Source organism: Scyliorhinus canicula, chromosome 7, assembly GCF_902713615.1.
Source record: "Scyliorhinus canicula chromosome 7, sScyCan1.1, whole genome shotgun sequence".
Taxonomy (NCBI): domain Eukaryota; kingdom Metazoa; phylum Chordata; class Chondrichthyes; order Carcharhiniformes; family Scyliorhinidae; genus Scyliorhinus; species Scyliorhinus canicula.
The window spans coordinates 75,122,727-75,145,873 of record NC_052152.1 but is presented as its reverse complement, the minus strand read 5'-3'; the positions used below and the strand labels follow the sequence as shown (position 1 = coordinate 75,145,873).

General features: G+C 50.7%; 1 protein-coding gene across 1 annotated transcript; it reads right to left on the bottom strand.

Moving 5' to 3' along the window:
• Nucleotides 1-3,796: 3,796 nt before the first annotated feature.
• Nucleotides 3,797-11,725, bottom strand: LOC119969097 (eyes absent homolog 4-like). Its single transcript, XM_038802299.1, is given in 5 exon segments — nucleotides 3,797-3,898; nucleotides 4,125-4,195; nucleotides 9,709-10,087; nucleotides 10,090-10,292; nucleotides 11,527-11,725. Coding segments are annotated over 5 exon segments (954 nt in total).
• Nucleotides 11,726-23,147: the final 11,422 nt, after the last annotated feature.

Here is a 23,147-nt window from a genome sequence, read left to right as displayed (position 1 = left end):
TGCTCCGCTGCTGGGTGGAACCAGCAAGCAGGTTCTACCACTCATACTACAGTACAAGGTACATCCCACCTAGGTACCGCAATACCCCTAATATAGCCTACCACATTCACCCCCTGTTTAAAAAAGAGTCCGGCGGGGATGGTGACCTTGCTTTTACAGTGGTAGAGGTTATAGCGGTACCCTTTGGTGCCTTTACATGCAGTACACATATTTACAGACAATTATTTACAAGTTCATTTTACAATGAGACTATCAGCCGGTCGGGGCCCTGGTCGTCCTCTGCGATCGTCGCATTCCCGGTGGTGATGCTGGCGTCGGCTCGGGCATCCGTGGCTCTGGGAGCATGTCGTCTTCAGCTTCATCGCATCCAGATGGGGCCAGTGGGAGGACGGATCCTCCTGGGAAGGGGACTGCGGTGGTGTGTGCCGGTGAAAACATGGTTTGGGTTGGTGGGGGGGGGGGGGGGGGGGGATCCAGCAGGAGCCAGATCCCGGAGGGAGATCGTGTCTTGTCAGCCGTCGGGGTGCGCCACATAGGCGTACTGGGGGTTAGCATGGAGGAGATGTACCCTCTCGACCAGTGGGTCCGCTTTGTGGGCCGTACGTGTTTGCGGAGTAGGATGGGTGCAGGGGCTGCCAGCCATGTTGGGAGCGAGGACCCCAAGGAGGACTTCCTGGGGAAGGCAAGGAGACGTTCATGAGATGTTTCGTTGGTAGTAGTGCACAGTAGTGATCGGATGGAGTGAAGTGCATCAGGGAGGACCTCCTGCCATCGGGACACTGGGAGATTCTTGGACCTTAGGGCCAGCAGGACGGCCTTCCAGACCGTCCCATTCTCCCTCTCGATCTGCCCATTTCCCCGGGGGTTGTACTGGTCGTCCTGCTGGAGGCAATGCCCTTGCTGAGCAGGAATTGATGCAACTCGGCACTCATGAAGGAGGACCCCCTATCCCTATGGATGTAGGCGGGGAAACCGAACAGGGTAAAGATGCTGTGGAAGGCTTTAATGACGGTGGGAGCTGTCATGTCGAGACAGGGGATGGCGAAAGGGAACCGGGAGTACTCATCAATCACGTTTAAGAAATACGTGTTGCGGTCGGTGAAGGGAAGGGGCCCTTTGAAATTCACGCTGAGGCGTTCAAAGGGGCGGGAAGCCTTCACCTGGTGCGCTTTCTCTGGCCTGTAGAAGTGCGGCTTGCACTCCGCGCAGATTTGGCAGTTTCTGGTTACGGCCCTGACCTCCTTGATGGAGTAGGGCAGATTGCGGGTTTTAACAAAGTGGAAGAACCGGGTGACCCCCGGGTGGCGGAGGTTGTCGTGGGGGGTCCGGAATCGGTCTTGCCGTGGGACAGGTCATCAGGAGGCTCGTTGAGATTCCCGGGACGATACAAGATCTCGTAATAATAAGTGGAGAGCTCGATCCTCCACCATAAGATCTTATCATTCTTAATTTTGCCCCGCTGTGCATTGTCAAACATGAAGGCTACCGACCGTTGGTCAGTGAGGAGAGTGAATCTCCTGCCGGCCAGGTAATGCCTTCAATGCCGCACAGCTTCGACAATATTTTGGGCCTCCTTCTCAACGGAGGAATGGCAGATTTCTGAGGTGTGAGAGATTGAAATTACACCTTCTTTGGCTGGCTTCAGTTCGAACACTAAAACAAAACCTAAAAAAACTGACACACCCAAGCTTTTCCTCAAAGTGAAACTAAAAAGCAGAGCCAGAGCTCAGCTCCACCCACACTCTGACATCACTGCAGCCACTTGAACAGACAAACATTTCTTAAAGTTGTATTCCCATGACATGGCTGCCTGCTATGAATCCACATGTTAATCTACTCAATGCAATACACAACGAAAAGGTGAAGATGAGGATAGGGCAGAATTATTTTTTACACTTTATTTGAGAAGTTAAGAACTGAAAACCATGTTAACACACTTTTCTTTTGCAAAAGCATACTTTATTCATAAAATATATTTCATGTTCATGAAAGAAACATTACAAAACATTTCAAATTGTCATAACAGTGAAGTGCAATGATAGTCACATTTTCTCTAGAGATCAAGAAGCACTTTGAGGTGCTTCAATTCAGTAATGAGAACATTACAAACATTTCAATATTTTCGTTACAGAGATTACAATTCTGTTCAAACTGTATACATTGGTCATGTTGTGCTCTGAGGTGCGTCAATACAGTTACATACAGTTAGGCATAAGCACACAGGCAGAGGTTTTACACGGTTACTAGCCCCTCAACCTACATTGGCTGGGTGACATGGTGACGTATTGGTTAGCACTGCTACCTAACGGTGCTGAAGATCTGGCCCCGGGTCACTGTGTCTGTGTGGATCATGCTCCTGCAACTCAAAGATATGGATTGGCCGTGCTAAATTGTTCCTTAATTGGATAGATTTTCTTTTAAAAACTGTTTTAAAAACCTACATTGGCTGAAATGCCAAACACAATGGCCTTTCGTGACACCCTTTAAAACTCCTAAAGTTGATTTTGAGGAAGTCTGAGGGATTTGAAGGATTGCTCCCTGTTTGCACTTTGTATTCACGTACACTGTAAAGTCAGCATGGTATGTAATTGAACAAAATACCACTGAAGTGGCATATTTTGGGTCAATTCAACCCGATCAAAGAGGACTGATGATTACAATAAAATAGGGGATGAAAATAAAATGAATGTTTTCCTCATCATGTTGGGCCCTGATGTTTCTGAGATGATGCCTGAGAAATGTTTCAGGCAAGACCCAATACTATGGACCATGCCGAAATTAATGGGATTCTGGAATCAGATGATGGCATAATTAAGAATGAAATTACTCTGAGAATAACGTTCTGTCAAAAGGAAGCAGTCACCATGTGAAAAGTTTGCGGATTACATTCTCGAATTAAAGAAACTCTCTCACCACTGTGGCATGGTACAAACATAAAAAGCAAGCTGAGAGGCAGGTCTGTCAGAGGACTTTAGGGAGCAATATAATTCAGGCCAAGCTGTTGGTCAAAGACAGTTAAGCTGACATGAAAGGAGGCCTGGAATGAGGTCACAGCCATGGGAATGGCAGGAAGAGATAGTTGCAAATTGCAAAGGAATTATTTTCCTGAGCAGGTTGGGGAGGTCCACTGGATTTCAGTGAACTCCAGGCCATAGCAGCAAAGTTCACCATCTCAGAGCCAGCAATTTAGATGCTACTCCACAATGATTTAAATGCCATTTTTCCAGTCAATGTGCTGTGCCTGTGGGAAAGTCAATCCCAGGTTCGATCCCGGCCCTAGGTCACTGTCCGTGCGGAGTTTGCACATTCACCCCGTGTTTGCGTGTGTTTGGCCCCCACAAACCTAAGATGCACAGGGTAGGTGGATTGAACATGCTAAATTGCCCCTTGGAAAAAAATGAATTGGATATTCTAAATTTATTTAAAAATAGAAACAGTAATGCTCCAGCTGATAGTAAAGCTTCATGTCGCAGCCATGCACCAGATTAAGGTTGTGGCAGATCTAAAATTAGTTCAGGAGTCTGAAAATCTTCAAATGCACATATGATAGATGTGGAAATAGAAGTTGATGTTATTGAGCATGTTGATCACGAGTTGGACCGAGTCAGAGAGCAAGAACCAGCACAAGGAAGAGGACTGAAGATATACTTCCAGTCCCCACAATAAAAATGAAATCCAAAGATTCACAACTTACTTTCATCATTGATACACCTGCAGCAGTATCTATCTCAGAAGGAGAGTGCAAGAAATCATTAAGTCATATTCCTTTATGCAAAGCTGGTGTTAAACTGATTGGTTATTCCAATGTCGGTATTCCAGTGTTAGGCAGAGTTAGTGTTAGAGCGATGATGCATCCTATTTCTTGCCATTGATAGAATTCGGAGGCAACAAAGTCTCCCTGTGGAGAAAAAATTGAGTAAAAAAGACAAGTTTGAACTCTGCTGAATTACTTCCTGTCGGGATCAGTAAGAGTACGGTCTGTCATTGAGGAAGTCCCAAGAGTGCACAAAGTGGTCTTTGATCAAGGTGGACAGCATTAAAGAACTTCCAGTGGTGGCCATGGTGTGAGTGGTCACACTCAGGGCAGCTCCTGCTTGAAGGCACAGAAAAGAGCTCCTTTTTACCCAATATTGGGTGGAATTTTGATGAAACGGTGTATCTGAAGATCGGACTAGTTTCCCCTGAGATTGGTTATCTGCTCATTAGAAAACCCGGCAGTACACGTTGAGAGACCGGGCCAAAGAGTTAGAGGAAACCTGTGCTGCAGCAGCCAGTGTAAGGATGGCTATGGAGGTAGGGCTGCTGCAAGATGAACGGCTGCTGCAAGGTGAAAGGCCCCAGTTGGAACAGTTGATGGCTTTTATTAAGGAGGAATTCCGCCAACAGAGGAAGGAAATGTAGGAGGATCACTCAAAGGCCATCAAAGGAGTTGTGGCACCCCTGAAGAGTTTGTTGGAATGGGTGGAGAAGTGTTTGGAGGTGCAGGTGTCGCAGATTCGAGAGATCGAAGGAGTGATCTCGGACCACAGCGATCATGTGGTGGCTCTGGGGGCAGAGGTGGGGCTCCTCGGAGACCTTTGTAAAATGTTGAGGGCACAGGCGGAGGAGCAGGAAAATACATCGAGACGGCAGAACCTGCGAATAGTGGGCCTGCCTGAAGGAGTGGGAGGTGCTAATGCCATGAGGTACGTATCAAAGATGCTGGCGGGGCTGGTGGTGGAAGGGGTGCTCGATAAGGCCCCTGAATTAGACCGAGCGCACAGGTCCCTGAGGCAGTAGCCTAGAGCTGGGGAGATGCCATGGGTGGTGATCGTGAGACTCCTCAAATTTGTGGAGAAAGAGAAGATTTTGTGTTGGGTCAGGGTGAAGCATACCTGCAATTGGGAGGGAAATAACTTCCACATTTATCAGGCCATCGGAGCTGAGTTGGCGAAGCGGCGGGTAGGATGCAACAAGGCCAAGACGGTGCTGTACCGGCAGCGGATCAGGTTCAGGGTGCTCTACTCCACGAAACTATGGGTGACGTTCGGAGTCCGGGAGTATTATTTTGAGACCCCAGAAGCGGCCGGAGACTTCATTAAGGAGCATAAACTAGGGGAGAACTGAGTGGACAATGCTTGGCAACCAGGGTGGCTGGCATTTCATAATGGTTGGGAGAATGTTTGAAGTGGGAGTGGGGAGTGGGGATTGGGGGATTAATGTCCCCTCCGGTCTGGAGGCAGTCCTTTTTTGGGGGTTTGCTGTTTACTGTTGGCATTGTAAGGGGTTGTAGGGGTGAAAGGTTTATATGGGGATGGATGTCCCATCCCCCCCCCTCCTGTTTTATGGCACTGTTTGCGTTTAACATTTGTTTGTTTGCTTTCGGAGGAGGGGGCCCTTATCACTATTGAATGCAGGTGTGAAAGTATTAGCTACGTTGTTGGCGAGTGAATGGAGGATTGTGTCCTGGGGTGATTGCAGAAGATCAAACAGGCTTCCTGAAGGGCAGGCAGCTCGCGAGTAATATAAGACAGCTTTTGAATGGAGTGATGAATCCATCGGGGGCTCTTGTACCGGAGGTGGTGGTGTCTATAGACGCGGAGAAGGCATTTGATCAGGTGGTACTTGTTCGAGGTTTTGGGATGGTTTGGATTTGTGCTGAGATTTGTGGCGGGGTGGCAGTTGCTGTGTTGCAGATACGGACTGGGGCTGGGAATGTGGTACCAAGGGTGAGTGTGAGGATGAATAATATGAGTTTGCAAAGCTTTGGCTTACACAGGGGTATGAAACAGGAGTGCCCGTTGTCGCCGCTGCTGTTTGCGCTGGCCATAGAGCGATTAGCGATGGCTCTTGGGGGTCGGCAGAGTGGAGGGGGATTATGAGGGGACAGAGGGAGCATCGGGTGTTGCTCTATGCCAATGACCTCTTGCTGTATGTTTCGGATCCGCTGGAGAGTATGGGAAGGATTATGAGCCCGCTGGGGAAGTTTGGAGGGTTCTCAGGGTACAAATTGAATGTAGGGGAAAGCGAGGTTTTCCCAGTGAATTAGCTGGGACAGCGGGCTAATTTAGGGGCGATGCCACTTGCGTTAGCGAAGGATAGGTTTAGGTATTTGGGGATTCAGGGAATGGACTGGACTCCATAAGTGGAACTTAACAAAGCTGGTGGAGGAAGCCAGGGAAGATCTTAAGAGGTGGGACACTGCAATCGACGTTGGCAGGGAGGATCCAAGTGGTGAAAATGAATATTCTGACGAGGATCTTGTTTACTTTTCAGGCTCTCCCGATCTTTATAACAAAGGTCCTTTTTCGGAAAGTGGACACAATCATTTCTGACTTTGTGTGGGCAGGGAAGGTGCCGAGAGTGGGGAGGACCCTGCTATAGAGGCAGAGGCAGCGGGGGGGGGGGGGGGGGGGGGGGGGGGTTGGCATTGCTGAACTTGCTTCATAATTATTGGGCGGCGAATGTAGATAAGGTGCTGTGGAGGTGGGAAGGAGCAGAGGCAGAGTGGGTTAGGATGGAGGAGAAATCTTGTAAGGGGTCTAGTTTGAGGGCTATGGTGACGGCAGCATTGCCAATGGCTCTGAGTAGGTATTCAGGGAGCCCGGTGGTGCAGTCCACGGTGAAGATATGGAATTAGTTGAGGAGGCATTTTAGGGTGAAAGGAATGTCTATGTTAACGCCATTGTGCGAGAATCATGGGTTTGAATGGGGGGGGGTGGGGGGAGATGGATAGTGTATACAGGAGGTGGAGGGAAGTGGGGCCGGTCAAGGTGAGAGATCTGCTCCACATATATTTTATCCATACCTTTTCTCATCTTATATACCTCAATTTTATATGTCCTCATTCTTCTAAATGTGAGAGAGTATTGGTCTGAACTGTACAATTTCTCTTCAAATGACAAACCTCTCATTTCTGGAATCAACCTTGTTAACCTCCTCTGAACTGCCTCCAATGCCATGCCGTCTTTCCTCAAATAAGGGGACTAAAACTGTGCACAATACTCCAGGTGTGGTCTCACCTTCTTTCAATTGTTTTATGTGTTTGACAATTGGATGAAAGGAGCCTTAGCTGGATTATTAGTCATTCTGAGATATTCATAACTTCTCACCAACTCTCCAAAATCTCCATTTACTTTTGGATACAAAAGGAGCTTCTTGCTACTGCCTTCATATAGATTTCCCTATTGTTCTTTATGCGTTTCCGCTAACATTCTCTCACTAAACCCTGATGGAATAATTATCCTTAAATCCCATTGGAGACAGCCTTGATCTGCACTCGGTTCATTTCTATGTGTGACATACACCTACAATTTCTCACTCGTTAGGCTAGCCTAAAGACATTTCATAGCATTTACAGTGCAGAAGGAGACCATTCAGCCCATCGAGTCTGCACCGGCCCTTACAAAAAGCAACCCACTGAAGCCCACGTATCTATCCTATCCCTGCAACCCAGCAACCCCCACTTAGCCTTTTTGGACACTAAAGGCAATTTATCATGGCCAATCCACCTAACCCGCACATCTTTGGACTGTGTGAGGAAACCGGAGCTCCCGGAGGAAACCCACGCACATATGGGGAGGACGTGCAGACTCCGCACAGACAGTGACCCAGCCGGGAATCGAACCTGGGACCCTGGAGCTGTGAAGCAATTGTGCTAACCACTATGCCACCGTGCTGCCCCCCCCCCCCCCCACCCCGTGACAGAATTGAATACTTTACTGAGCAACATAGCTTTTGAGTTTCTTCACGAATTTCTCTGACAGATACTGGCATGCCACTGTGTATGTGAAGTAATTCACAGGTAACACAGTGGCTAAAAATGAATCATTCTTCACAAACAGGTCCTTGAACAGTCAGGTGAATGCCTACCTTGTTTTGAGGAAGCCATCTTCCGACCCTCAGATGCCGAATTTGATTTACTCCATTTGAAGAAATTCCGATAAGTTGGACAGCCAGTCTGCAGCTTTAGGTGGTGCTGTTGACTGCCAGCCGAGCAGGATTCTACGGCGGGTGAGGAGGGAGGCAAAGGCAAGGGCATCCGCCCTCCTCCCCATGAAGAGATCTGGCTGATCTGATACCCCATAGATCGCCACTTGTGGGCATTGCCTCAAAGAAGGCTGTCCAGTACCCAGAAAGTCTGGGGCAAGACCAGAACCTGTGGCCGTGGTTGGCCGGGCCTCCTTGGCACTGTTCGCATCTGTCCTCCACCTCTAGGAAGAACATACACATTGTTAAGTGGGCTCTATGTCCCACTTTTAGTTGGACCGCAAGAAACTTCAGAGTCGGGAACACAGCCCAGACCATCACATGAACCACCTCCAAACTATTGACTCCATCTACACCTCCCGCTGCCTGGGGAAAGCAGGCAGCATAATCAAAGATCCCTCCCACCTGGCCTACTCACTCTTCCAACTTTTCCCATTGGACAAGAAATGCAAATGTCAGAGAACATGCACGAACAGACTCAAAAACAGCTTCTTCCCCACTGTTACCAGACTCCTAAATGACCCTATTGTGGACTGACCTGATTAACACTACACCCCTGCATGCTTCACCCAATGCCAGTGTTATCCACTAACATTGTGTACATTGTGCTGCCCTATTATGTATTTTTGTTTATTTCCTTTTCTTTTCATGTACTTAATGATCTGTTGAGCTGCTCACAGAAAAATACTTTTCACTGTACCTTGGTACACGTGACAATAAACAAAATCCAAATCTAGTTGTGTTAGGTCGAGTCTTGCACACGTGGAGGTGGAGTTGACCATCTGTAGTGCTTCGCTCCAGAGTCCCCACCCTATTTTGAACCCCAAGTCTTCCTCCCATTTCCTCCTCGTCACGTCTCGTCAGCCCTCTCTATCAGTCGTTTGCACAGGTCGCTGCAGTTCCCTCTGTCTTGTTATGCTGTAGGTGTAGCATAAGTGGCTTCCCTTGTGGTGCACTTGACAAAGGAAGGTTCAGACGTGGATATAACTTCAACACGTTTATTAAACTATTTACACTTCTATTACTCGGGTTCGACACTACTGCTAATCCTACTAAAGCTACCCAGACTGACTAACCAGTCTGCTACAATCCACGTGGTGGGAGTGATATTGAAACAACCCTGTGTCTGTACTCACTGACTGTCTCCACTGGAAAGAGGCAGATCACGTGTGTGGTGTCCTTTATATATGGGTTGGTGTAATATCCTCCTGTGGTCGTGTTACCTCTGTGTGTATTGTGAATGCCAATTGGTTGTGTCCTATCAAACTGATCTATTGGTTGAGTGTCTGTGTGTCATGTCTCTGGTGCTCCCTCTAGTGACTAGCTAGTCTACATGTATTTACATTAACCCCTTGTGTATTTACAGTGATGCACATCACCACATTCTCCTTTTTTACATGTTACATATTTTCTATACACTTAAATAAAATTGAACAAAAGACAGGCAGGTAAGTTATGGTATGTACAAGTCAGGAAAACAGTGATTAAACAATAAGTCCAAATCATTTGTGTGAGTCCATAAACCATCAATCATCATGGTCAAATGTCTCTCCTGATGGGTTGGTGAATTTGATGGTGGCAGGTCCTTATGAATGCCATCAACGTCCCTGTGCCACAGGAACCAAGAAGTGGTCAAATCACTTCGCTGTCTGATTTGGAGTCCCTTTTTTTTTCAATGTTTGTGATGGTGATGTTGGATGGCATCTTGTAGCTGATAAGGTGTTGACTTTGAAGAGGTACCATCAACAGTTTCATTCGATGTCATGGATGTGCCATATGTTGAAGTTGGAAAATACTGTACATACTGGTTTTGGCCAAATGCTGTGTAGGAAGGATAATCCTGATGAGAACTGTTGAAGCCTATCGAATTGGAAACAGGGTTGCTGCTCGCATAAATACCTGGTGATGATGTGAAACCAGAACCTTGCATCTGATAGGAATATGCTGTTTGGCCAGGCTGGGGTGCAGCAAATCCTGGGCTGTAACTAAGGCATCCAGTCTGCAGTGCAGATTGCGCTTGCGATAGTCCTCCTTCGGTCTTGATTCCATTAGTGGGCAATCCGTAGTGCTGGCCTGTTTGAGAATATGCTGCATAGACTGCTGGCTGCTTCATTCCTGAATACAGTACTGGGTTTGCCCAGCATAAGCTGTCATTGGCTGCACTGCTGGTGTGGAAAGAATGTGTGGGTATGGCTTGGAAGGATATAGCTGTGGTGAATATTGGTGTATTCCTCTTGGACTGTAGCCACTACTTGTTATTACTGACCCAGTGTAATGTCCAGTGATCCATCTCCTGTCGTTGTGGCATCTGCTGTCACCCTGAGTGTGCCGTCACTGAGGTTGCGGCACTCCCTGTCTGGAGTAAAGTCCGGCTTACGTGAATTAGAGTCGGCATTTGGTTGCTCCCCATCTGAAGTCTGATCTGTTTCACCTGAGTCAGTGTTGGTTTGTCGATGCTCCCCATCTGTAGTCTGGTCTGTTTCACCTGAGTCAGTTTTGGTTTGTCGATGCTCCCCGTCTGGAGTCACAGCAGGTTCACTGGAGTCAGCTGTGATTTCTTGAAGCTGCACGTCTGGAGTCAGAACATGCAGGAATGCATTGACTTATAGAGAGGTTCAAGTGAATGAGGTTGGAAGTAACTTGGTGTCACCGGAGTCACCAGTGGTCCCACAGTGATCATCGAGTGCCTCTGTACACATTAGCTGAGGTCTGTCGCATTGCACATCTTGTACGGGAAGTGGGATGTAGTCGTCACTCGTCTCACATACAGTGGATAGAGATTCAGTAGCTTCTTGTTGTTCACTTGGGTTGGGTAGACTGTCAGAGTCTTCATCTGGTGGCGCAAACAATGTGTGTGGACTGTCATTGTCTTGCTGTTATCCTTCATCTGAGCTTGGACTGTCATCGTCGCTTTGTTCTTCACTGTAGCATGATAGACCATCATGGTTGTCTGCTAGTTGGTCAGAGGAGGTTGCTAGACCCTCATGGTCCTGTTCCTGCAAGGACTGCGCATTGGAGTCTTGCATTGCTTCTATCGTGGAGACTGCCCACAAGCTCGTTGTGGAAGCTTGTGACACTGGAGTCACTTCTTGTGTGTGCAAGGACAGCGCTCTGGAGTCTTGCGTTTCTTCTATCATGGAGACTGCCCACGAACTCGTTGTGGAGGCTTGTGACACTGGAGTCACTTCTTGTGTGTGCAAGGACTGCGCTCTGGAGTCTTGCGTTTCTTCAATCGTGGAGTCTGTCCACGAGCTCGCTGTGGAGGCTTGTGACACAGGAGTCACTTCTTGTTCATGCAAGGACTGCGGTGTGGAGCCTTGCGTGTCTTCTATTGTGGAGTCGGGAACCCTTAGCGGTGCGTGGGCCACTCTCTGTGTGGCAGCAGGCCGCTCTCTGTGGGCTTGTACTGCTCTCTGTCTCTTGGTGTCAGGCCGCAGCATATGCTGCACTCACGAGTCGGGATGTCGTATATGCTGGGCTGAAGATCTTCAAATCCGAAGAATGAATCCACGTCTGCGTCGGATTCAGTATGGGGGTCGCCATTTGTAATGGAAAAACCTTCGTCCAAGTCATAGTCCTCCCGGACCATATCATCACTGCTTGCATCGTAGCTGGCATTGGGCTCGCGAGGTCCAGAGAAAAAATAAAGGTCGGTGTCGAAGTATTCAAGGTCGGAATCATCAGTTTGGGCGTAGGTAACTACTCGTTCCAGGGTTCTTCGGAGGTTAATTCCATTTCCTGGTTCAATTTGAAGCATTGTACTGTCATTCCAGGTGAAAGAAGCTTTAAGAGATTTTGTTTTTGATTTGGGACGTTTCCCTTTTAAATGGGCGTGGTCCGGGGCCTTTGACGTCATGACACATGTGACGTCAGACGTAGGAAGCGTTTGCGCATGCACATAATGCTGTTCCTGTGCTAGGGGCCATTTTCGCGATTGCGCATGCATGGCTTCTTGCGCAAACGGACATTCCCGTTCTGTGCGCTTCTCGCGCAACTACGCATGTGCAGTACCTTTAGAAAGATGGCCACCGATCAAAATTGTTCTCTGCTCCGGGATCTCGGCCTCGTGGTGAGTACTGGCGCTTCTCTTACCTTTTCTTGCTGGCTGGAGTGTGTTTTCCTCACAGTATTTATCGAATTTGTCCAGGACTGCCTGGAAGTTGCTCCTGTTTCGCCTTTTGGAGAACTTACATTTTTTTAAGATTCCTTCTGCTCTGGCACCGGCGATGGTGAGCAGAAGCTCTGTTTTTCAGCATCATCCACGTCTTGTAGGTCAGCTGCTACCAGGAAGATTTCAAACCTTTGCCGGGATACCCGCCAGTTTTCGCGGAGATCGCCGTGGCCCTGGAGCCGCTGCGGAACCGGGATCTCGAACATCTCGCCTGGGTATTGTTGCTGGTTGTCACTGTATGCTGAGATTTATCTATATGGATTGAAACAGTTCATTGCTGGTACCATGTCTTGTTATGATCTAGGTGTAGCATAAACTGCTTCCTTGTGGTGCACTTGACAAAGGAAGGTTCAGACATGGAGATAACTTCAACACGTTTATTAAACTATTTACACTTCTATTACTCGGGTTTGACACTACTGTTAATCCTTCTATAGCTACCCAGACTGACTAACCAGTCTGCTACAATCCACGTGGTGGGTGTGATATTGAATCAACCCTGTGTCTGTACTCACTGACTGTCTCCACTGGAAAGAGGCAGATCACGTGTGTGGTGTCCTTTATATATGGGTTTGTGTCACCTCTGTGTGTTTCGTGAATGTCCATTGGTCGTGTCCTATCTAACTGATCTATTGGCTGAGTGTCTGTGTGTCATGTCTCTGGTGCTCCCTTTAGTGTCTAGCTAGTCTACATGTATTTACAATGACCCCTTGTGTATTTACAGTGATGCACATCACCACACCCTCTACCTAAAATTTTTGCTTCCAGTAGTTCATCTCGAAGCACCCATCACAATGCTCGCGGGTATATCCATGTCTCCTTCCGTAGGAAGTTTTTAAGCTGCAGGTATCTGAGTTTGTTGCCCTTAAATGGCTTGAATCTCTCTGTCAGTTCATCAAGTGTTGTGACCCTGCCATCAGTGTAAAGGTCCCTGACTGTCAGTGTCCTTCCGGTCCTGTCTCCTCCTTTTGAAGGTGGCGTCAGTGAGTGCTGGCATGAACCTATGGTTGTTGCAGATGGGGGTTTTGTCGGACATTTCGGTCAGTTCGAATTGCTGCCGTAATTGGTTCCAGGTCTGGAGGGTGGCTACCACTGGGCTGCTGGAGTGTTTTCTGGGTGGGGATGGGAGTGCCGCCATGGAGAGGGCCCGGAGTGAGGAGCCCGATAGGAGGCCTCATCCACGCGCATCCACTCGGCTTCTGGCCCCTCAATCCATCCCATTACTCTTTCTGCTGTCGCTGCCCAGTGGTAGTACTATAGGTTTGGGAGTGCTCACCACCCCCCTTGGACTTTGTTTTCTGTAGTATCTTCTTTGGGATCTAGCATTCACCCTCCCCCCCCCCCCCCCCCCCCCCCAACCACCCCCCCCCTCCCCGACCATACAAACAGCATGATTAACTTGTCCAATGAATTGAAAAAGCCCTTTGGTGTACAGATCGGGGTGGATCTAAGTAGGAAGAGGTACCTGGGCAGCACATTCATTTTGATCGTCTGTACTCTCCCTGCGAGGGAGAATGGGAATGTGTTCCACTCTGCAGGTCCTTCTTTACTTCCTCTGTCAGACTGGTCAGGCTCCATTTGTGAACCCCCACCCAGTAGGATGGTGGAGTTAAGGCCAGGATGAGATTAGCCATGATCTAACGGCAGATCAGACTCGATGGGCCAAATGGTCTAATTCTGCTCTAATATTATATTAACTTATGTTGATTTGTTTGAGTTGGAAGGGAAAGAGTACAGTAAAGTCCTGTCATTTGCAGGGGTTACGTTCCCGCGTAAACTTGCAAATGGTGAAATTTGAACAATGAACATGTTTTTCTATGGGGCTCAATCGGATAGGTTCCAGCCATGTGAGCGCAGCATTGGTTTGTACGGTTACTGTCCTCCACGTTGGGGTGCAGTACCTGTATCCAACAGATGGAGGAGCCTCTGAGCAATGCATGATGAAGATTTCAAAATGAACAAAGCCTTTTTTGCAGCAAGACATTCTGGCATCATTCCTTCATTCAGGCTGCCCCTCAGTTACAGGGCGGGATTCTCTGTTAGCCGATGCTGAAATCGGGAAAGATGATTGGGCAGTTGCCAATTTGACGTCAAAAGGCAATGCTCCAGCACCTCGACAGCGGTATCAATGCTTTCCGGAACGCACGTAGAGTAGACACCATTTGCATACCATTAGCTGGTCCAACCCGGTATTCTCCAGGGTCTCCGCGATTCTCCGCCTCCGATGGGCTGAGTTCCAGAAGCCGTGGTTCACTTGTGCTTTTAAAAATCATGAAACTGGCGTGGTGGCTGCTGAGGGAGAGAAAGAGGGTACAGAAGGTTTCCAATATCACCATAGTTTGCTGACAGTTGTGCGGCTGGCCAGGGGGCTTCTGTTGTGGCCGGTGGGAGTAGTGGTGAATGGCCAAGAAGTGGGTTTTGGGGTCCGGGTGGACGGGCAGGGAACACCACTGTCGCAGCTGGCGAGACAGCCATGCAGCTGTGCACACCACTAACAGCCCACTGTGAACTTAATGTCACAGGTCGTATAGTTGCCCTCCCAGGGCACCGGGCCCAGCCCACCCATCAGCTGCATTGGTGTGCTCCTGCACAACCAGTGCCACCTTGTTGGCTGTGATGAGTGTGTGTGGGGATTGTAATGTGTATGCACGGCTACAGCTTGTCAGCCTCCCGAGTGTCAATCATGGATCCGGTGAATCCCACGCCATTTTTCATTGGAATCAGTTGTGTCCCATTTGACACCTGTGCTAGCCCCTCAACAGGAGTGGAATTGGTCCAAGTGAAGCACCAGATTTTCTGTCGCAAAAGTCCATTCATTCTGCATTGGCATCAACACTTAGGGATGGATTCTCTGATTTTGGGGCTATGTCCGGAGGATCCATGGCATTTTACCTGGGAAAACTCAGTGAGACCCCAGCACTGATCCTCCGACCAGAGAGGGGCAAACAGCGGCGGCGGGTAAACCACGCGCCCTTCCTGATATAAAGGCCTGGAGAATTGCCGGGTCCATAGCCACACATGCGCATGGTGTCGGCCTGAGCGGTCGCGACGGACAACATGGCATCGGCCATGCGCGGGCCCAACCTGCCAGATAGTGCCCCCCCCCTGGACATCCTCCTCGCGGGGACAAGCGGGAACAGGGTCTGCAGTGCAGATTAGGAACTCCATGTAGCTCAGTGGACCTGATTGGGGACGTGGGTATGCACCATTCTAACATGTCTGACTCCCACCTTGATGAGACCATCAATTCACTTGAGACATGAGTAGAAGTAAACCGTGGCTTTAATCAACTTCGAACAGTGCCTGCCTGCGACTGAACCAATACTGAGAACTACCTGCAGGTCGACTGCACTTTATTCCTCCCTTCAAGGGGGAAGAGCCATGGGCGGAGTCCATATATGCCCCAACATGTTCCCTATGGATAATGCCATACAATGGCCCATAGGAGAAGTCCACAAGGGCAACAGTATGGTACAGATACAAATATACAAATTCAAGTGTGACAGCACAGATACAAATACACTGATGGATTATTGGTATAATACATTCAATACATTCATCCCCTGTTAAAAAAAATGAAGTCCGGCAGGGGTGATGGGTTCATACGTTCGGCCGGTCCGACGCACGGATTGTGCGCTGTGATCGCCGAAGCTCTGGCGTTGTTGCTGGCCCGGGTGTCGAACCCGTCCGTGCTGGCATTGGTAGTGAGGGCGCCTGTGCGGGTACAGACGTGGACTCTGGGAGCGTCTCTTCTGGAGCTTCATTCCTGTGGATCGGTGAAGGGCGGGAGGGAGCGCGGGAACCATATAGGGGCGGGGGCGCTGGTCGTGGTAGGTTGGGCGGGATATGGTGGATATGGTGGAACCGGCGGGCGTCAGGTCCCGGAGGGAGACCGTATCCTGTTGGCCATCGGGGTGTTCGATATAAGCGTACTGGAGGTTGGAGTGTAGGGGCTGGACCCTCTCTACCAGAGGATCGGACTTATGGCTCCTGACGTACTTTCTGAGTAGGACCGGCCCCGGTGTCTTCAGCCAGGATGGAAGCGAGGCCCCTGAGGTGGATCTCCTAGGGAAAACAAATAGGCGGTCATGAGGGGTCTCGTTTGTGGCCGTGCAAAGTAGGGACCTAATAGAGTGGAGAGCATCGGGGAGGACCTCCTGCCAGTGAGAAACTGGGAGATTCCTCCACCGCAGGGTCAGTAGGACGGTCTTCCAGACCGTCGCGTTCTCCCTCTCCAGCTGCCCGTTTTCCCTGGGGTTATAACTGGTAGTCCTGCTCGAGGCGATGCCCTTACTGAGCAGGTACTGATGAAGTTCATCGTTCATGAACGACGAGCCCCGGTCACTGTGGACATAATTGGGGAAACCAAACAGGGTGGAGACACTATGTAGGGCTTTAATGACGGTGGATGTGGTCATGCCGGGGCAAGTGATTGCAAAGGGGAAGCGGGAGAACTCATCAATAATATTGAGGAAATATGTATTGCGGTAAATGGAGGGGAGGGGCCCTTTGAAATCAATACTGAGGCGGTCAAAGGGCCAGGATTCCTTTATCAGGTGGGCCCTATCTGGCCAATAGAAGTGTGGTTTACACTCCGCACAGATCTGGCAGTCCCTGGTCATGGCTCTGATCTCCTCAGTTGAGTAGGGCAGGTTGCGGGCCTTGATATAGTGGATAGGCCAGGTGACCCCCGGGTGGCAGAGGTCATTGTGGATAGCCCGTAGTCGGTCATCTTGCGCGCTGGCGCATGTGCCGCGGGACAGGGCATGTGGGGGCTCGTTGAGCTTTCCAGGACGATATACTATATCGTAATTATACTTGGAGAGTTCGATCCTCCACCTCAAGATCTTATCATTCTTGATTTTTCCCCGCTGCGTATTATCGAACATGAAGGCTACCGATCATTGGTCGGTGACAAGGGTAAACCTCCTACCAGCAAGGTAGTGCCTCCAGTGCCGCATGGCTTCCACAATGGCTTGGGCCTCCTTCTTGACTGAGGAGTGCCAAATTTCGGAGGTGGTGAGGGTGCGCAAAAAAAACGCTACCATTCTGCCTGCTTGATTGAGGGTAGCGGCTAGAGCGACCTCTGATGCGTCGCTCTCCACCTGGAAGGGGATGGACTCGTCCACCGCGTGCATCGCGGCTTTGCCGATGTCCGCCTTGATGCAGCTGAAGGCCTGGCGGGTCTCAGTTGCCAGTGGGAAGATGGTGGCCTTGATTAGTGGGCGGGCTTTGTCCGCATAGTTGGGGGCCCACTGGGCATAATATGAAAAGAAAGTCAGGAGAGGGAAAAGAGCAGCTGGAGCGTCGAGGAGCATGAAGTGGCAATCAGGAGGGAGCACGAGGGGGTAGTGGTCAGGTGGGGCAGCAGGAAAGGTAGCGGGGGTTTAAAATAGTAAAATAATAACTGGGTTTCTTGCTGCATTTGTAGTAGACACACTAATCAAAAATGGAGGCAGCATTCCGGTGACAGTGGGGAACACAGCCAAATGGGCACTTTTAGTCCAAATTAGACTGAAAATTCAGACTTATCTCACCCACAATGGAAAGGGAGAGGATAGGAACAACATGCCAGTAAATGGGAGCTCGAGAGGCCACAGGGAATGCAGATGGCCAGCAAAGGCCATGAGCAGCGGGTGGATCAGTCGGCACACTCATGAGGCGAGGGATCCCCGAACACGACCCGAACAACGGCCTCCCCTGCCCACCCCCCACCTGGAGATGGATGGAAGACGTTCCTGCCGAAGGAACTGATTGCAATGAAAATGAATTAAAATCGCTTATTGTCACAAGTAGGCTTCAAATGAAGTTCCTGCGAAAAGCGCCTAGTCGCCACATTCCGGCGCCTGTTCGGTGGGGGGCTAGTATGGGAATGAACCGTGCTGCTGGCCTGCCTTTGTCTGCTTTAAAAGCCAGCTCTTTACCCTGTGCTAAACCAGCCACTGAGGGAGGCAATAAAAGTGGACATCCTGGTGGCGGTCAAGATGGAAGCGACAGAGACATTGGTTGCCTTGTTGTAGGCTCAGGGCAGGACGAGGGGCCATCACACTAGCGGGGAAAGCGGGTACTAGGAAGCATGAAAGCAAGGGAGGCTGCGACGTACCTGTCAGCAGGGAAGGAGCATCTGCCAAAATGGGGGGAGGAGGGATCACAGGGACCGAGATGGGGAATGTAAGTGGGGAGATGAGGAGGGGGGCACACAGGGTGGGGGGGGGGGGGGGGGGGGGGAGCAGGGGGTACAGAGGGGGGAAAGGGAAATAGAGGAATAAGAAAGGGATGGTTCTCAGATTGGCTTCAGCAGGTAAGGTACAGGTTGAGGGAACAAGATGATGCCTCAAACAACCACTTTGTAGAGTCTCTGGGCAAAGGGAAACCCCAGAGTGTAGGGGCTCACCCACATGGCACCCGCAGTGCTGGCGGCCATGTTGGGTGCTCTCTGGACAAAGGGAAACCCGGAGCGCAGGGAGCCGGCCTCATGGTGAGAACGGTGACCGCAGCCATTTTGGACAGCTCCCGAACAAAGGGTAATCCCAAAATGCAGAGGTGCATCCACCAGGTAAGTATGGTTGATCCCACAGGAAGGGTGAGACAAAAAACCCCCATCAGCATTATCACCTGGAACGGCAGGGGACTTAACGGCTCAGTGAAAAAATCCAGAGTCTGCTCCCATTTGAGAAGTTTGAAAGCCAAAATAGTCTTCCTCCAAGAGATGCACCTGAGGGAGAAGGACTGACTGCGGGTAAGAAAAGGCTGGGTGGGACAGACGTACCACTCATGTTACCAGACGAGGGCTAGGGTGGTAACTATCCTGATTAGAAAGAGGACAGTGTTTACGGTGACAAGGACAGTTATGAACCCAGGGGGGTCGTACGTTATGGTCACTGGTGTCCCAGAGGGAGCACCGGTAGTCCTGGTAAGCGTGTACCCACCCAACTGGGACAACATGGAATTGTAAAGAAGACCATGGCGGAAATCCCCGACGTCGAAACGCACCGACTGATCATGGGCAGGGGGGCCGTTTAACTGTGTACAGGACCCATTGAAGGACGGATCAAACCCCCAAAACGGGGGCGGGGGGGGGGGGGGGGCATATCTAGGAAACTGAGAGCATTCATGGAGCAGATGGGGGGGAGTGGACACATGGTGCTTCTTTCCATCGGTGCACAAGTTGTACACCCATATTGACTTCTTTGCAGTCGGGAAATTGGTCCTTCCACGCATAGTAAGAGAGGAATACTATGTGACAGTCATCTCCGATCGCTCTCCACATTACATGGATGTGAGACTGGAGACGGGCAGTACCCAATGCCCCGCATGGAGATTGGACACTGATTTTTGTGATCGACAAGGACTTCATTGACTCCATCCTTGATGCCCACTGTCTCCGCTCCTGTTCACCCTGGCAATTGAATCTGTGGCGATTGCTCTGTGAGACGTGAGAGGATGGAAAGGCATCCAAAGAGGATGCAGAGAGCACAGAATCTCACTCTATGCAGATTACCTGCTCCTCTATATCTCGGACATGCAGGACGGCTTGAAGGAAATCATGAAGCTCCTGGAAGAGTTCGGGGGCCTTCTAGGGCTACAAACGCAACCTGGGCTAAAGCGAGGTATTCCGGGTGAACCTGAATGGGAAGGGACGGAGCTGGAGGGTCTACCATTCAAACTAACCTAAAACAAATTCCGCTACCTGGGGATCCAAATAGCCTATTAATGGACACGGATCCACAAGTGGAATCTGGCCAGTCTGGCAGAGGAAGTGAAAAAGGGCCTACAGAGATGAGGTGCACATCCGCTATCCCTGGAGGGGAGGGTACTGAAGATCAAAATGAACGTGCTGCCAGGACCCTCTTCCTGTTTAGATCCATACCACCAAGGCCTTTTTCCAGGAATAGATCAAATGATAATGGCATTTGTATGGCGGGGGGGGGGGGGCAGAATCCGAGAATCCCCAATACTACGCTACAGAGGAAAAGATACATGGGCGGCTTGGCCCTTCCAAACTTGTAATGCTACCATTGGGCAGCCACAGCCGAGAGAGTAAGGGATGGGTGATGCACGATCAATTACACAAAGACGAGAGTAGGATGTAATCGAAACTTTATTACACTGAGATGTGTGGCCTCCTACAGCAGCTGATGAAATGGCTACTGTACGGGGGGCACACATATTTATACTCCACCTACTGGGCAGAGCTAGCAGGCAGGGATCTACCCCCGTACCTGTAGTACAGGGGCCTTACCGTAAAGCACCTGTATATACAATATATACATCAGTGGTGACTAGCACATGCACCCCCTGTTAAAAAAATGAGTCCAGCGGGGGTGGTGGAGAACCATATACAGAAAGTAATGTTTTAAATTACAGATAATATTACAAATTCAGGCGGTCCGGTGCCTTGATCTGCCGTGGCTTGGTCTTTGGTAACTCCGGGAGTGTGTCAAAATCCTCTTCATCCCCGGGTGGAAGCAAGGGGAGGACGGATTGTCCTGGAGCGGGGCTGCGGTGGGGTGTGCCGGGGGAAGGGAGGGTGGCGCCGGGGCGGGGGGCGGGGGGTGTGTGTGGACCCAGCTGGTGCCAGGTCCCTGAGGGAGACTGTATCTTGGCGGCCGTCGGGGTACGCTACATAGGCTTACTGCGGGTTGGCGTGAAGTAGCTGCACCCTCTCAACCAACGGGTCCACCTTGTGGAGTTGAACGTGTCTACGGACGAGAATGGGTCCTGGAGCTGCCAGCCATGTCGGGAACGAAACCCCGGAGGTGGACTTCCTGGGGAAGGCAAAAGAGACGTTCATGGGGGGTTTCATTAGTCGCGGTGCACAGAAGAGACTGAATGGAGTGAAGTACATAGGGGAGGACCTCCTGACAGCGGAAGGCCGGGAGATTACTGGACCGTAGGGCTATGTGGACGGCCCTCCAGACCGTCCCATTCTCCCGTTCCACTTGCCCGTTGCCCCTGAGGTTGTAGCTGGTCGTCCTGCTCGAGGCAATGCCCCTGTTGAGCAGGTACTGGCGCAGCTCATCGCTCATAACTGAGGATCCCCGATCGCTGTGAACGTAGGCGGGGAAGCCGACCAGAGCGAAGATGTTATTGAGGGCTTTGATGACAGGTGGCAGACGTCATATCGGGGCATGGGACGGCAAAGGGGTATCGGGAATATTCATCGACCACACTGAGGAAGTACGTGTTGCGGTCGGTGGAGGGGAGGGGGCCTTTGAAGTCCACGCTGAGGCCTTCAAAGGGGCGGGAGACCTTCCCCAGGCACGCACGGTCTGGCTGGTAAAAGCGCGGTTTACACGCCGCGCAAACCTGGCAGTCTCTGGTGATCTCCCTGACTTCCTCGATGGAGTAGGGCAGGTTGCAGCCTTGATGAAATGGTAAAAACGGGTGACCCCCTAGGTGACAGAGATTGTCGTGCAGGGTCTGGAGTTGGCCCACTTGTGCGCTGGCTCATGTACCTCGGGATAGGGCATCGGGGGGCTCGTTCAGCTCATCGGGAGATACAATATCTCGTAGTTGTAGGTGGAGAGCTCGATCCTCCACCTCAAGATTTTATCATTTTTGATCATGCCCGCTGTGTGTTGTTAAACATGAAGGCAACCGACCGTTGATCAGCAAGGAGCGTGAATATCCTGCCGGCCAGGGAATGCCTCCAATGCCGCACAGCTACAACAATGACTTGGGCCTCTTTTTTGACGGAGGAGTGCCGAATTTCGGAGGCATGGAGGGTGCAGGAGAAGAATGCCACGGGCCTACCTGCCTGGTTGAGTGTGGTGGCCACAGCGACGTCTGATGTATCGCTCTCGACTTGGAAAGGCAGCGTCTCATCAACCGTGGGCATCACGGCCTTGGCAATGTGGGCCTTGATACGGTTGAAGGCCTGGTGAGCCTCGGCCGTCAGGGGTAAAACACTGGATTGAATGAGTAGGCGGGCCTTGTCCGCATAGTTTGGAACCCACTGGGCGTAATACGAAAAGAACCCCAGGCATCGTTTGAGGGCCTTGGGACAGTGGAGGAGGGGGATCAGTGGAGGAGCATGCGATCAGGGTTGGGCCCCAGAACTCCGTTCTGGACCACATAGCCAAGGATGGCTAAGCGGTTCGTGCTGAACATGCACTTCGCCTTGCTATACGTGAGGTTGAGGAGAGTAGCGGTGTGGAGAAATTTGTAAAGGTTGGCGTCATGGTCCTGCTGATCGTGGCCGCAGATGGTGACATTGTCCAGGTACGGGAAAGTGGCCCCCAGTCCGTACCGGTCAACCATTCGGTCCATCTCCCGTTGGAAGACCGAGACCCCATTGGTGACGCCGAAGGGGACCCTAAGAAAGTGGTAAAGGCGCCGTCTGCTTCGAACACAGTGTATGGGCGGTCCGCATTGCGGATGGGGAGCTGGTGGTAGGCAGATTTCAGGTCCACTGTTGAGAAGACCCGGTACTGTACAATCTGATTGACCATATCAGATATGCTGGGAGGGGCTACGCGTCGAGCTGCGTGTGCCAATTGATGGTCTGACTGTAGTCAATGACCATCCTGTTTTTCTCCCCAGTTTTGACCACTGCCACTTGGGCTCTCCAGGGGCTGTTGCTGGCCTCGATGATGCCTTCCTGAAGCAGCCGCTGGACTTCAGACCTGATGAAGGTCCTGTCCTGGGTGCTGTACCGACGGGTTTGCAATCCGGGGTTAGGTTTGCAAAAATGGAAGGTGGGTCGACCTTAAGCGTCGTGAGGCCGCGCACAGTAAGGGGTTGTAGGGGCCCGCCTAATTTCAGGGTTAGGCTCTGGAGGTTGCAATGGAAGTCCAGGCCGAGTAGCAAGGCAGCGCAGAGGTTGGGGAGGACGAAGAGGCGGAAGCCACTGAACTCCACGCCCTAGACAGTGAGGGTGGCGATGCAGTACCCCCGGATCGCCACGGAGTGGGATCCGGAGGCCATGGAGATTCTCTGATTGGCAGGGTGTACCACGAGGGAGCAGCGCCTTACCGTATCGGGGTGAATGAAACTCTCAGTGCTT